General features: G+C 47.5%; 1 protein-coding gene across 2 annotated transcripts in view; it reads right to left on the bottom strand.

Moving 5' to 3' along the window:
• GSK3A (glycogen synthase kinase 3 alpha) overlaps positions 1 to 11,038 on the bottom strand; it is a 113,283-nt gene extending 102,245 nt beyond the window's left edge. The window contains exon 1 of one of the 2 annotated variants that reach the window (XM_030211894.1): positions 10,777 to 11,038. In XM_030211894.1, the coding sequence (XP_030067754.1) occupies positions 10,777 to 10,801 (25 nt within the window). In that variant the 5' untranslated portion in view covers positions 10,802 to 11,038. The other variant, XM_030211893.1, reaches the window with a different exon arrangement.
• Between the last annotated feature and the right edge of the window lie 5,110 nt (positions 11,039 to 16,148).

Raw genomic sequence — 16,148 nt, 5'->3', positions numbered from 1 at the left:
AAGTCTCGGTGAAAATCCTGCTTCCGAAAAGACGGAAGAAACAGCGGCTGATTAAGATGAAAAGCCGAAATCACCTTCGGTAGAAAGGATGGAACTGTGTGCAACGTGACTCCCGCTTCAGAGAACTGCAAAAAGGGATCCCGACAAGAAAGGGCTTGAATCTCAGAGATTCTAAGCAATAGCCACCAAAAATACAGTCTTCAGAGTGAGATCTTTTTCCGAAGCCTCTAGTAAGGGCTCAAAAGGAGTAGCTTGCAACGCCTTAAGAACCAGATTAAGATTCCAAGACGGATAAGGTCGCCGAAAAGGAGAACAAAGATGAAGTGCCCCCCACAAAAACCGGACTACGTCTGGATGCGCCGCCAAAGGAGATCCTGACACTCTTCCCCGAAAGCACGCCAGGGCTGCTACCTGAACTCGGAGAGAGTTATAGGCCAAACCCTTCTGCAAGCCGTCCTACAGAAAACCCAACAACTGAGCCACAGAAACCTGAAAAGGAGACCATGCACGGGCATCACACCAAGCCACAAATGTGCGCCAAACCCGGGCGTACACAGTCGAAGTAGATCACTTACGCGCCTGCAAAAGAGTAGCTATAACAACAACAGAATAGCCTTTCTTTCTCAAACGTGGCCTCTCAATAGTCAGGCCGTAAGACCAAAGTGGGAGGGATCTTCCATATTTACCAGACCCTGATGAAGGAGATCGACCTGAACCGGTAGCTGAAAAATGACTCCACTAGACGACGCACTAGATCCGCATACCAGGGCCGCCGAGGCCAATCTGGAGCCACCAGAATGACTTGACCCGGATGCCCAGCAATCCTGAGAAGAACCCGCCCTATCAAGGGCCAGGGAAGAAACACAAAGAAGAGCGTTTACCGGCCACGGCTGAAGAAGAGAGTCTAGACCTGCCGACTTTGGCTCCTTTCTTCTGCTGAAGAACACGGACACCTTGGCGTTGCTTTGGTTTGCCATGAGATCTATTTTCGGACTTCTCCACTTCTGACAGATCAATTGAAACACCTCCTCCGACAACTTCCACTCGGCCAGATCTAAAGTGTGTCGACTGAGATAGTCCACTTGGACATTGTTGGTACCCGCAATGAACGCCGCCGACAGGGATTCCAGACGAAGTTCCGCCCACCGAAGGAGACGATTCGCTTCCGTCGCCAGGGCCAAACTCCGAGTGCCGCCCTGATGGTTGATATAGGCTACTGCCATCGTGTTGTCCGAAAAAACACGTACTTCTTTCCCCTCCAACAGAGACTGAAACTGAAGGAGGGCATTGAACACCGCTCTGAGCTTCATACGATTGATCGGCCAACTGGCTTCGGCCGCCGACCAAGTTCCTTCGGCATACCGTTGCAGACAATGAGCTCCCTAACCTGACAGGCTGGCGTCTGTTACAAGAACTAGCCACTGTGGAATCGCCATAGAAATTCCTCTCCATAAGTGGGGATCTGAAGCCACCAAGACAGGCTTCGTCGTGGCAGTCCAAGGAAGCCTGCGTTGATACTCCTGAGAAATCGGAGACCATCTGCATAGAAGCGACGACTGAAGAGGTCTCATGTGAGCTCTGGCCCAAGGGACCACCTCCAAAGTCGCTGCCATTGAACCTAGAACTTGCACATAGTCCCAAGCTCGATAACGGCACATCCGACGAAGATGGGAAATCTGAGCCTGAAGCTTCAGCACCCGCTCTTCTGGAAGAAAAACCCATCCCCTCGCAGTGTCGAATCAAACTCCCAGGTAATCCAACTGCTGAGACGGAACCAGGTGACTCTTGGACAAATTGACCACCCATTGCAACAAGTGAAGCAGACAAATGACTCGGTCAGTCACCCAACGTCTCTCCAGAGCCAAACCTTGCCGAATCAACCAGTTGTCGAGGTAGGGATGAACTCTAATTCCTTCCTTCCGCAGAAACGCAGCCACCACCACCATGACCTTTGAGAACGTCCAAGGAGCTGTAGCGAGACCAAAGGGAAGTGACCGAAATTGGAAATGACGCCCCAAAATGGCAAAACGTAGAAAACGCTGATGTGGCTGCCAAATGGGAATATGAAGATAAACCTCCGAGATCTAAAGCGGTGAGGAGCTCTCCTGGCTGAACCACCGTCACCACAGACCGCAAAGTCTCCATGCAAAAATGCTGAACTCTCAGGAACTGATTTATCTTGCGTAGATCGAGAATGGGCCGAAAGGAGCCTCCTTTTCGAGGCACCACAAAATAAACGGAATAGCGGCCCTTCCGGATTTCGGCAGGAGGAACAGGCACCACAGCCCCGGTCTGCATGAGGGACCGCACAGTAGTCTGGACAGCTACCCTCTTGGCGGGAGAGCCACAGCGGGATTCCAAAAAGGCATCGCCTACGGGCGAAGAAAACTCTAGCTTGTAACCTTCTCTGATAATATCCAGCACCCACTGGTCTGAAGTAATGTTGGCCCACTCTTCGAAAAACAGGGTCAGAACAGCCTCCCAGAATACAGGCCGAGACCACGGCCACCGTCACCCACCCGGCAAAGGAAGTCTTGGATGCCAAGAGACCCAACTGATGTTTACCAAACTGCCCAAAAGGTCTATATGAAAGTGGGAAGACATCAAGAACCTAAAAAAAATGCAAGAGAGCCCTGCAAGAGGCATATAGCCGACTACATAAAAAACCAACAAGCACTAGGGCAAGAAGGTCAAAACTGCCCGAAACAAGAACCCCGCCTCAAGCGCCCCGATAGCACTGAGTTCTACGCGAGAACTGTCTGGAACACCTAGCGACGGGGCACAAACGGAGAGTGCTACAGCACCCGAAGGACCAGCATAAAATCCCATTCGGAAAAGGCACTCGAAGGGCAGTGTAAGCAACCCACACCTCTCTGAAAATGAATCACAACCGGACGAGCCTCTAAAGAAGAGGTCTGCCAATGACCCTGAAAGCAAGCCAGGGCTGCCACTGGAACCCACAAGGATCCCAGCGCTAGCCCTCGATATTCCCTCCCGCAAAAATGCCAGGAAATAGCCTAAGGAGGAAGCAAATAACTGGCCGGCACCGAGGAAGAGCAGCCTGCAGCAGAGAAGCCACAACTGAATCCACTAATCATTCTTCCTCAGCCGAGCCCTCTCAAGGGCCAGGCTGAAAGACCAAAAAGAGAAGAATCCTCCATGACCACCAGGCCCTGACAGAAGAAACCTCGAAACTGAGGGAATCGAAGTAGCTCCCCAACTAGGAGGTTCATGAGATCTGTATAGCACTGGAGCCATGACCAGGCTGGAGAACAGGAGCACTGTATCCCAAGGGACTGCCACTCTCCCCCACTCCCGGCCTAACTTCGGAACAGGGGAAGGCGTACGGGAGTCCCTCGCTCAGACACAAACGCAGCAGGGCGTCTAGCCCCCAAGACTCCTCTTCCCTGTGATGGCAGAAGAACCGAGGAAGCATGACATAGGAATAGGCCAAGAGAACTAAGCCCCATCAACAAATCACCAGCTGTAATGGCTTGACCGACAACTCCCCCTCGCTGGAAGTCAGAGAGTGCCTGCTAAGAAGATCGGTCCCCATGTGAGGAATCTCTCAAACAGCTGAAAGGCACAACAGGTGTCTCTGCCCCGGCCAAAAACCAATTGGGCTCCCGAGCCAGTCGACTGCTAGGAGACCCCCCTTAGCTAGGAGAAGAGGCCTGTGCCATAGCATGTCCGAAAAGACCCACACCAAAGCATTCCCAACAACGGGGCAAAAGCCTCCAGAGCTTAGAGCACCACTCACAGCTCCAGAGGAAAGGGGTCAATGTGCCTCTACTGGAGACCAAGAGTCTTGTGCCAGGGGACCCCAGCAAAGGGCCCCCAGCCCAAGAAACTGTCCTCCGTAGATCCCACTTCCCAAGGCAGGAGTGGGGAGGGCCTCCCTAGGGTCAACGACTGGGGAAGCTGCAGCTACCTCAAATCTGTCTGACCGCCAGGAGCAAGGAAGCCGTAAGCTGTAATCCTCTGAAACCAGAGACCAATGGCTGAACAGGGCCCTATGAATTGGCCACATCAGAGCGTAAGCTACCACTTCCAGGGCTGCTGCCACAGAACCGAGGACCTGCGCAAAATCTCAGGCTGGAAGCTGGGAACGAAGCAGGAGCAAAGAATCCAATGCGGTAACAAAGTGCCGCCCTCTGTGCGAAACACTCAAGCTCACAGGGAAACCAAAAGAACACCTAAACCTGAAAGGAAAACAAAACAGGAGGCGAACCATTGTTGAAGGGGCCTCCACACAGGCTTGACAAGAGGAGGCCCGAATTAGCCAGCTGTCCAACTGCAAGAGGAAATGAAACCTCCATCTCCGCAGAAAGACTGCTACGTGCACGACCTAGGAAAAAGGTCCCCGGGCCCGAGGGAAGGCCAAATGGTCGGGCCCAGAACTGAAAAAGAACTGCAGAAGCAGCCCGCAGAGGGGAAGGTAATTATGCCTCCCTGGTCTCAAGAGCAGAGAGAAGTCTCGCTCTGAACGGACGGGAGCACAGACCTCAGGGTCACCATCCGAAAACAGACACCGGTGGACCCCTTGACATCCAGATTGGATTGCACTGCTCCCGTCTTCCTGGGAACTCCAAAATAGGAGAGGAACCGACCAGACCGCACTCTGCGGGAGGGATGGTAACAATGGACCGAAGGGCCAGAAGCACCTCAACTGAACTGCCCTGAGCTGCCAGAGCCCCCCCCCCCCCCCCCCCCCCCCCCGACAAGGAGACTGTAAGAAGACGGGAGCTACCGGCTGGGAGAACTCCAACTGGAAGCCATCACCCAGAATAACCAGCGCCAGAGCTGCAGAAAAAGGTACCACAAGTCCCGAAAGGCCTGAAGCAGCCCCCTGTAGGCCCGGATGGACCACCCGGCCTGGCTACATTGGGATTGCCGGGAGACAGCAGCCACACACTGAGTGCCCTGCCGACTCTCCATCCCCCGGCAGAAAGATTGCCGGGCCGGAGACTGAGCCCTCTGGTCAAAGGTCTGACGACCAGACTTACACATAAAGCCGTCACGAAACAGGGCACCTGCTGAGTCCGCAAGGCGAGCAGAGGGACAAGGAGCATCTTCTGAAAGATGCTGGGGCCCGTTCACCCAGCTCCTGAACCAAACTGCTGAGGCCATTCCGAAAGAGAAATGTGCCTCAAAGGGGTAACCCGACCATGTAGGCCTTGGAAGTGGCAACCGCCACCCACGCCCGCAGCCAGAACTGACGCCTCACGGACAGCATCAATGACATGCCTGTGGCTGAACCACTAAGAATGATATAAGTGTGCCTCCATCCAGGCAGCCCGTGGAATGCCCTGGGAAAAGGGACTGCTGATGTCACTGTAAACAGACCTGTGCCACCAAAGGGCCACAAATAAAAGCCTGCAGCTCCAAAACAGTCACCTAAAGGTGCACTGCAAAGCCCGTTTCAGCCTCCTATCTAGCAGATCCCGCAAGGCAAGGCCGCCAAACACCAGGAGGGGAGTACTGTAGGTGACTGCAGACACAGAGCTCAACTTAGGTAAGGGAACATCCCCTTCTTCTGGCACCAGAGAAAAAAGAATGAGCCATGGTCCTCCCAAACTGTAGGCCTGTGTCAGACGCACTCCACACTGCGGCAAGCAGAACTCGAATGCCCAGGTGAATGTGGGAACACCCTGAACGGGCCCCTGAGGCCCTTCATAAGGCTAGACACCTACCTTCCGAAAACTCCCCAAGGGAGCACGGCAATTGCCTCTGAAATCAGCCTCCTAGCAGCCCAACTGCAGCAAAATCCGAGACAGTCTCCACGGGACAGCAGTCGCAATCCACTGTGAACAGACAGGGAGATCCCCATCTCCTCTCTCGCCAGAGCTGCGAGGCCCGCTGGAGAAGAGGCTCCTAGCTACAGCCCAAGGGTTGGTGGAGCAGATGAAGGGATGGCCCTGACCCAGGGTCCCCCCCCCCCCCCCCGAAGGGACCCCCACCGACACAGCCGGCTGCGTGGGGGCTTCACTTCTGCCGAAAAACAAAATGGTCACCATTCCCGCCTCCTTCTGAGGCGAAGTGCCGAGGCCCTGCATCGGGGACCGGTCGAAAGAAATGCGCTGCTGTGACCGAGCACGCCCTTTATGTGCGAACCCTGAATCAGCTCCTCCACTCGGAAACCGGACTGCACACTGTGCCGCGGTCTGAGAACACCGCCCACTGCTCCTAGCAGCCCAATGACGGGTAGCAGGTCGCACTCTAAGCGGGGGCTGCCATGGCCAGGGACTGCCGCTGTGCGGGAAAACATGTGGCGCACCGTGCTACCCACCCGCTTTATTTTGTTTTTTATTTTATAGAATTAGGAGATTAGGCAGTTTCTATCTTAGGAGGAATCACAGTCTGATTGTATCAGCCAAGGACCTCAAGGAGCAGTAGTGATATTTGCACCAGGCTCCCCTGGTTCTCACTCCACCGATCCAATCACTAAAACTGCTCCTCCACTTCCTCCGTGTTTTTTTTTTTTTTGTAGCAACAATACGCAGTGCTCCCATCGATGTCTCGAGGCCTGAAGCACAGCAAAAAAGGACCCACCACCCTGGGTCCACAGTCACCCCCCCTGCCACAGCAGGGCACGGCAGCAGCACCGGCCTGCCAGACTCACTGTGTTGCCTGCGACTCCTCATCTTCTGAGCTGACTGGTTGCTGAACAGGCTCTCACACAGAGGAAAAACAAGGAAAAGGCGCAGAACGTCCCAGGGGGAAGGCATGACAGGGACCCAGCACCACCAGGTATGTCTGCTCAACTGGGAACCAGTGGACCAACTGGACCAGGAGCAAGGCCTCAACCACAAAGGAAGTCTGTCCATCTACCTGCTGGAGATAGAAGATACTGAGGAGCTGAGCTGCTAGCAGGGAGCTATGTAGTTGTGCTCAGTTCTGTATTTTCTATCTCCACCTGCTGGTCGATGGACATAACTAACCACTCGTCCTGGAATAGTGGGAATGAATGTAATGGAAATATTTTTTCAAACTTATTTTCATCACATGAATGCAGAGTTTTTGGGTGTAAAAATTAAAAATTTTCCTGACTTAGCCAGGGAAACACAAAAAAAGGCCAGAATTCTTTGTTTTAAAACCTAGAATTCTTAATTTGGGTGGTACGTTTGTGTTGAAATTCCCTTGCAGGTGTTTAATTTCACTAAATTCAAATAATTATGTATGTCTTTTTTGACCCAAAGAAACTGTTGAAATATATTAATTCTAAAGAGGGTGTTACAGATACCTTGGTCACATCTAGTAATTGAGCTCGCTGTATATCGGCTGCGAATATCCAGCTCTCTATTGCTCTGATAATATATTTTCTTAGTATTGTCTTATTTCCTAGTACTTGGATCCAAATATGTGGACAAAGTGAAAATAACTATTTTTCTTCTTTTGTTAAATCTATTTGTTTTCCTGTTAATTAAGTTGTGATATTGCTTAAACATTTATGTTAAATATATAAATGTAAAATAAAAATATATTGCATAAAAAAAAGAAAATTGCATAACATTATACATGACTTTACAGACTGTTTGGTGGTCTTGTAAATCAATATTAATCCCAGTATACCTCTTTTACACACATTCCTAAATTGACAGATCATAAATTTGAGATTACAATCTTGATACTTATCCACTAACTTTATACTTAAAAAATCTTTATAAACAAGGACAAAGCCCCTACCCTTATCTTGATGTGGACCATTAATAGCCTTATAACCACTAGGAAAAACTGATAAAATATGAGGGGAATTAAGATCAGGGATCCATGTCTCTGCAATAAAAATTAAACCTGGAGAAGAATCTATAATAAAATCTCTAACTAAAAGTGCCTTATCACAAACTGACCTAGCATTAAAATACAAGAACTCCATTGCTTCATAATCCCCGGTGGGCTCCTCAACCTGTTAAAAGGATATCTGAACAAGATCCCTATTTTTTTGTAATGTTCAAATTTCTTTCTTCTAATACTCATAAGGATTGGTATAGCCCTTGGCATACCAATGAACAATATATCAAATTTTCAACCCTCTGAGGGTTATAACTCTACAGTTTAGGATGTCGTGGTTGATTTACAATTATAGGAATTGAAGAATCATCTCTATAATCAATAACATCCTTGATACTACCCCCCCCCCCCAAAGGAACCCATCTTGATCACCCCCCGATGCCACCTTGACCAGCTTCAGTAAGGACTACGTGGAAAGTTACTGTTCAACTGTGGATTTTTTTAGGTGCTGCCACTTCTTTTTATAGAATATCTTGCTGGTAGAACTTAGACTAATGTCTGATATTTTCCTACTTGGAAAATGACTGAAAACTGTTACATAAATACTTATGACCACACTGGGACAGACAAAAAGGTCCATCCAGCCCAGCATCCTATTTCCAACAGTGGCCAATCCAGGCAAGATCCTGAAAAGTTCAATCCATTTTATGCTGCTTATTGCAGAAATAGGAGTGGATTTTCCCCAAGTCACTTTAATAATGATCTATAGACATTTCCTTTAGGAAGCTGTCCAGACCTTTTTTTAAACCCCACTAAGCTAACAACCTTTACCACATTCTCTGGCAACAAATTCCAGAGTGAAGAAAAATTTTCTGATTCGTATTAAATTTACTAATTTGCAGCTTCATCGAATGCCACCTTGTCCTAGTGTTTTTGGAAAGAGTAAACAAACGATTTAAGTCTACCCGTTCCACTCCACTCATTATTTTATAGACCTCTATCATATCTCCCCTCAGCCGCCTTTTCTCCAAGCTGAAGAGCCCTAGACGCTTCAGCCTCTCCTCATTGTTTTTCATACTCTTTCTTTTAGGAGAGAGATTTGATTTTCTCTTGTCAGTTCTGGAAAGATGCATACAGTATTTGATGCCTTTATATTTTCATGAGAGAGGAGGCAATTCTTTTAATTCCCTTTCTCTTGCTCTCTAAGGAAGATGCCTGTCCATGATTTCTCTCTCTATACAAGGCAATGTTTTAGTACTAAATATAATATCATAGAAATCTAGACATTTCCTCTTTTTTTTTCTTACAATAAAAGATCCAGTAGTTGAGGATAGCACAGCTTTACTGAGTGTCTAGGCATAATCTTCTTGGCCAGCAGGAGTGAGGGATCACACAACCAGGGCAGAGGGTTTGTCAAACACAAACTATCAAAATAGCCCATGGAAAGTGCAGGAAAGAAGCTGTGAACTCCTCTAGTAAAAAATAAGAAACCATGTTGCATTACAAACCATAAACAGACATCCTCAAGAAATATCAACATCTCAACAGTAAGGTAGGTGCCCTAACACAATGCCTTCTGAGAAGACAGCCTGACTTTCTAGGATTCTTCCTCTAGCCTTAACAGAATGTTTTGGACAGGAAATCCTTTGAGGGCACGCTCCAGTGTGTGTCAAGGTGTTCTCATTTTCCCCTAACACAGCCATCCTGCAAATGATGAGTTTTGCTAATTTTGAGTAAATTTTCTTGTAATTTCATGACTTTTATATATTCTCCTTCTTTCTAGATCACCCTTTCAACCTAAAAGTAATGATAAGCCGATCTCGTTTTCTTTATACACCTTTTGTTTTCAAATCCTATTCTCTTACATCAATACATATAACCCCAAACTACACACCTATATTCTTTCATACATTTTAGACTGTGAGCCCACTAGGGCCATAGAAAGTACCTATATGTCAACTGCTTTGGTTGTACCACAGAAAAGTGGTATACCAAATGCTTTAACCTTACCGTCTCTTTCACCTTCTGTATTCCCCTTGATCCTATGTCCCTCTCACCTAGAGACCCCCACCCATTCATCCATCCATCTTTCATGTGCTCTATCTTCCTTCCCTTTCACACACACGTCTACCACTTATCCTTTGCGCCCCCCTCCAATACTTCTCTCACACTTAAGTATCTTCCCCCACCCACCCACCCACCCACCCACCCAGCTTTCTTCTTGAAGTCACCACCCGTATACCTAGGTTCAGTACCCCCTTAATTTCCAAGCACTGCCCCTTTATCTTCTCCCCACCCTCTTTATTTTAAGTCCCTATTTCTGTACTCCCTTCTCACCAGATCTCTTCCCTCAACCATTTCAGCTCTCATTTATTCCTATGAAGCATTCCCCTTCTTCAGTATCTTTTCTCCTCTGAGGGATCTACATCCCGCGGCAATACCCGGTACTCACGAGTAGGTTTCAGGTTTCCTCCGGTAGCAGCCGCGGCCTGTACTGTTCCTGCTCCCGCAGCAGGGCCCGACTTCCCGACTCCGGCTCCTCCAGCAGCGGAAGGCCCCGAGCCCGAGTCGGCAAACGAGCTGGTCCTCTGCCGGCTGCTGCCGCTCATGCTGAGGAGCGCGGTGTACAGGCGCTGAATGGCGGCGGCTCCGGGGCTTCTCCTCCCGCACAGGCCTCTCCCCTCTCCGCCAAAGACGCTCCAAGCACAGCGCGGCGCTGTGTGGGAAACCGAGTCCTGCACTCGACACCGACCAAACTACAGCTCCCACCGACCCCCTCGAAAGAAGCGCCGCTTACTAACGTTAGCGTGGTCACGTAAGTACAGCTCTTTGGCGGAAAACCAACGCGAAGCTCACCGCTGCTCACTTACATTTGCGTAGCCGACGCCGTGCAAACTACAGCTCCCGTCAAACCCGGCGCTTGTCATTAAACTTCCTTGCCGCTCACACAAACGATAGTGTGCTACGCAGACTACAATTTCTAACACAAACGCATGGAGCGCCTCTCAGAAACGTAAGCTTTGCCACCCAGACTACAATTCCCACCTGCTGGTGTAAGCAACGCGGCCATAAGTGAATGTATGCCCAAAGGTCATCAGTCGGAAACCGCCTATACGTGGCAGTTTGGGAAATTGAGTTAGGCAACAGTTGAACTACATTTTCTGGTGTCTTCTGCGCAAATGTGTCTGTAGCATGGATACGTCATCCACTCAACTGAAGCAACGTTGGAGGCTTGAAATTTTTGCAAGTTTGGCTGTTCAAGAAAGAGCTCGCTTTTCGGGCGCTCTGGAAGACGAAAACTACAACTCCCGCCAGAACCTTCGAGACTTAGCTATGATTTTTGTTTTGTTTGGTGACTGGTGTTCTCTGGGAAATGTAGTCATTCGACAGAGATGACCTTTTCAAGTTACTACTAGATAGAAAAGAAGTGAGACAATGACGGAGAGGTTGCTAGGAAACAACTGACTGCATAAACGTGGAGACTACGGCTCCCGGTATCCCCTTTCCAGATAGTGGCCATAGCTAGAAAATGAATTTGGTTGCTACAATGCCTTCGGGTTTTTGTTTTTTTTAAATCACTTTCTGTATTCTAAAAAAACTAACTCCCACGTGCTCATACGGGAAACAGAACCGAACTTTCGGTTTAGTATTTATCTTCCTATTTTATGTTATTTCACACTATAGTTTCCAGGAGTTTCCCATTAGAAAAACACGGGTCACGACTGAACACCGTAACTCCCATTATTTCTGGCTATGATCGTTGGACTATGACAAATTGTATATTCCATCCACATCCTATGTCAATTCTTAAGTTTGCTGTGAGTTGTAGTCGATTGGTGTTCAGTGGCGCCCTCTGTAGACTACATAGTTCGTAGCGTCCCTCTGCTACAGAGAGAAGAAACGTAGCTGGTGCAAACAGCGGCTGAATGTTGCGTAAGCCGCAAGCCATGTCCCCAAGGTGGAATCTGCAAAAAAAAAAAAATCAACTATTTTCAGCTCCATTAGAGCAACATGCAAAGAGTTAATAGTGTGGATGATGAATGCATTAGAAGAAAAAAATAGGTTAATGTATTATTTACTGCTAAATCAAAAGGGAGAGAGACCAAAGGGTGTGTTTGGGGGGGGGGGGGGGGGAGAGAGACAAGGTAGAGCAAAACAAAGCTGTGCCGAAAGGGAATTAAGCCCTGGTGAAAAGAGAGGGGGATGGGAACGAAGCGAGGGAAAAGTAATTAAATTATATATCAAAACTTTTTATAAATAGAAGCTGTTGTCTCCTACACTGGTTTCTCAGCAGCCTTTCTTTTTCTGCCAGGGATTTGAAAATTTGGCAACCAAGAAAAATGAAAAAAAAAAAATCCTCATTCCTCTCCAAACCTGCTCCCACCAACGCACTGCTGGCTGCTGCTCATATCCTGAGTTCTGGAGTTCGCGCCGGGAGAGAAAAACAAGCTTTTAATGTCCTGTGTGTTGTTTTTTTGTTTTTACCTGCTGGCATTTCTCGTGGCATATGCGGTTTTATGGTTTGCATTGATGTCGGTTCCTAGTCTAGAAAAACCTGTTTGATTCTGTAGCTCAACTTTCCTGGACTCTGAAACTAACAAGCAAAATAATATAATGCTAATAATAAAGCATCAGGGCGACAGTCTCTTAATGCCATATTGTCAAGAGGTCTGTCGAGGCACTAGGATTGTATTTTGCAGGGGCGGGAAGGGAACAGCCCCGATGTTGGAGTTGGGGCCAGATGAAGTTTTCTCCAGCTCATTGAGACGAAGCTTTCATTGTCTCCATTGGGACATTGCTAATGTGTCCTCTAAGTGGAAGCAGTTCTGCTTGTCTCATTATATTGGCTGAGAAAGATTCCTGTTGCTCCGAGACTCTGCCCCACCTTCCCCCTTCCCAATCAGTCAAATGTTCTCAGCTCACAAGACAGCTGGAGCTCTCCTGGGTGCTGACACCCCCATACAGGTCCTTGGCACCCTCTGCTCTGCTTGTGAACAGCAAGCACCCTGCCAAAGCTGTGCCATGATGCTATCGTTCAGCTCCCAGCTCTGGCATGGCCCTGTCTGGCTGTATCTTTCACATCCTGTCAGCCCATATCTGAACAAATCCCCAAGTTCTGCTAGGGATTTTCAATCGTTCTGCAAGAGGTGGACTCTTCGGGATTGAACACATTCGAGACTCCACCATAAGTTGGGACTGCAAGTTGTGAGATTGATAAGCAGTGGTGGCTGTTGCAGTCTTATTTGTAACTGATTAGGTGCAACATGATATATTCTGCCTGCTTAGAACTTTTTTTTTTTTTTTTTTTTAAGTGGAGCAGAAACTGCATGATTCTCTCGAAAGCAGGACACTGAAGCAAAAAGAGGCCTCAGGGCCTGTGGGACCCCTAGAGGGTAAGAACAGAAAGATAGCACTAGGGAGGCACAGCAGTCTTTGCAAAGATCATACAAACAAGAAGTGCACCTTGTTTACCTCTCTACCAGACAGAAAGAAAAATACAGAAGCCTGCTCCCTGTAGAGCTAGAGAGCCAGAGGCAGGAGAGAAAGTTCACAGCCTGGGATTCATGGGCAGGAAAGGTGAGAAGAGTTCATAGTCCCTAGCAAGAGAAATGTGCTCAGCAGAAAGTCCAGAAAGAGATGAGCTTTCAGACTCCAAAATAATAAGAGCAGAAGTTTGTTCTCATAGTCTAAGTGCTGTTTTATGATGTTATTGTTTCACTTGACACATTGGCGGGTCACTGGGACAGTTCTACTACCCTGTAAAACACGCTGCCAGCAAGTAAAAGTGCCATCCCACCACAGAACTGTGACAGTTCTGTGCCTGACTCCGGATGCTGTATCTTGCTTCTTTTTTTTTTTTTTCAGTTGTCTTATGTCAAGATTTCCGAGCTCCTTCCTCCCCTCTCATTACACTGCTGCATCAACATATCCAGCAGCCCAAGGAGTTGTAACACACTCTTACCCCCACATTCTGCCTCAGAAATTATGTAACATCTTCACCCCAACATTAGCTGTCACAACCCCTTCCAAGAGTCATCCTACACACATACCCCACACTCAACTCTAGGAAATTTCTCGCACACCAAGGTACTAAACTGTTCACACGCATCCCCAAGTGTTGCACATCCTCTAGGTTTAATCTTATGTAGTAGGAAAGTCAGGATCTCCAAAATATGCCAGATGTCTTCTGGTATATTTTGGAGAGCCTGACTCTGTTCCCCCTCTCTGCTTTTTCCTGTGATTCTTCGTGGGACATCAGTGTTCTTTCCACTTCGTGTGGTTTTAGTCCTATGTAGTGTCATAGGCACACCAGCCTCAACTCCTGTCCCACTTCATACCACCACCCCCTTGTCCATACTGGACTCCTTAAAAGTATCACACGCAGCACACAGCTAAAGAAAGGAAGGTTTTGAGACATCAGACCCCCGCACACAATTTCCCCGAAACCCTTTTCTGCAGTGAGGAAGTGGCAGCACTCTTTCTGCAACATCGATTCTCTCTCCTCTGGAAGTTTATAAAGCATTTGTAGTGCAACTTGCTTGCATGTGTGGGAGAATGTAGACAGGACACACAGTATATGATCACTAACTGTATAGTGCGCTTAAAAAAATAATTAAAAAGCAACAAGCATTGCTGCAGCATCAAATGTTCTTGCAGTAGGTGTCATTTTATCAGCCGTTCTTAAAGCCGAATATATAACCGAGTGTTTTCATCCCACCCGATACCTTAACATGTAGGTAAACAATATACTTAATACTCAAAAGATATCAAGCCGCTTTGGATTTAATTCTGAAATACTGAAATTCATGGTATGAAGCACGTAAAAAGGATGACCCAGGAGTTCAAATAAAGCAGCCCGATTTTCCTGATTTTATAGCTCAGAGTCCTTAAATCTAGTGCACTGCAAGGCAATGGACTTTGTATACAAGGAAAACAATTGCCGATCCTCTTAGTACATTTTTTCCAGGTTTTACTTACATGTTTTCACAGGTCAAGCCTACAATGCAGTTGATCTACTTCCCATGAAAATTAAAGTACAGGTTCTCATCTTTAAAATAAAAAAAGTAAAAATTGTGGAAACATCCTGACTTACAAACTGGTTTGGATGGTTAGGCTTCAGTTAAGGAAGCAGTTGGACGAGAACTGGGCAGATACATGGGAAAAAGCCACTTGCTCCCACATCGGTTACAGCCCCTGGCCGGGGAGTCATGTGCTGGAACATATCCATATAGACACCTTCTCTTTCCAGGAACCCGCTGGACCTCACCTCCCCAGCTGCTGTGGACAGAAGCTATCCTCACCAGGAAGTTCAGAAGAAAGGGGGGGGGTCCTGACTCCTAGACAAGCTCCCACCCCTAATAAAGTACAACAATCAGGAACATAAGCCAGATGCTTTCTTAACTTTTTATTGGTTTTAGAATACATTCTTTAAAGTGTGACTGCACGTAATTTCTATCTTCTGTACAATATTCTGAGTAAGGCTTATATCAAAGTTGAACGATGGCAGCCCAATACAATCTGGAGCACCTGCTAACCCGCTCTGTATCCTCAATTTGGTGATGTTTTTAAGGTGTTCGGCCATGGCTATCACCCTCTGGGAGGAACATTTCTCTACCCCCCCCCCCCCCCCCAAAAAAAAAAAAAACCCCAAAAACTTAAAACCTGTATACTAGACAGATCCATCCCATTTTCTCAGCGATTTTCCAGTTTTTGCTTGGGCGTCTGAGTATTTTTAAAACTTTTGGTTTAAAAAAAATGTGAGTTCCCTTTTCCAGTTGGTAAGATACATACATACTGTCCCTGGAGGGCTCACAATCTAATTTCATACCTGAAGCAATGGAGAGTTAAATGACCTGCCCAAAACCACAAGGAGCTACAATAGGATTTGAACCCTGGTTCTCAGCCCGCTGTCCTTAACCCTCCACTCAGAATAAAAGGGCTTCAGGATAGGGGTGGGTTTTAAATCCCAGTACCACTTTCTGATCTCCCAAGAGGACGGGATTAGCACTAACTCAAGTCAGATGGGTTAGAGCAGGTCAGGCCTCAGCAAGCTAGAAATGATCAATATCATTCCTAAATCCAGGGCCAAGAGAACTTTCACAATTAATTTACAGATTCCACCCACAGTTTTGAACTTTTGTGCCTTAAAACTGTCAAGGAGGAGGCCAGTAGCAAATATGAGGACCTCCTATTTTTCTTCACCCATTAATGTAGCAATATTTGTATAACATTGGTGGGATACTTCTTGTACAGATACCCATGATGCTGACATAGGCACTTAAGAATGCCATAACCTTGCTAAATATGAACCTCCTAGCACCCAAAATTGTGTTTCTAGTCCCTTAATCTAGGTAGGGCAGTCAAGCAACTGGTATGTGGTATGCATCCTTCCATGAATACATACATAATCAGGTATG

Source organism: Microcaecilia unicolor, chromosome 8 (genome assembly GCF_901765095.1).
Source record: "Microcaecilia unicolor chromosome 8, aMicUni1.1, whole genome shotgun sequence".
NCBI lineage: Eukaryota > Metazoa > Chordata > Amphibia > Gymnophiona > Siphonopidae > Microcaecilia > Microcaecilia unicolor.
The sequence above is the reverse complement of the archived record's forward strand: the minus strand, read 5'-3'. Positions and strand labels throughout refer to the sequence as shown.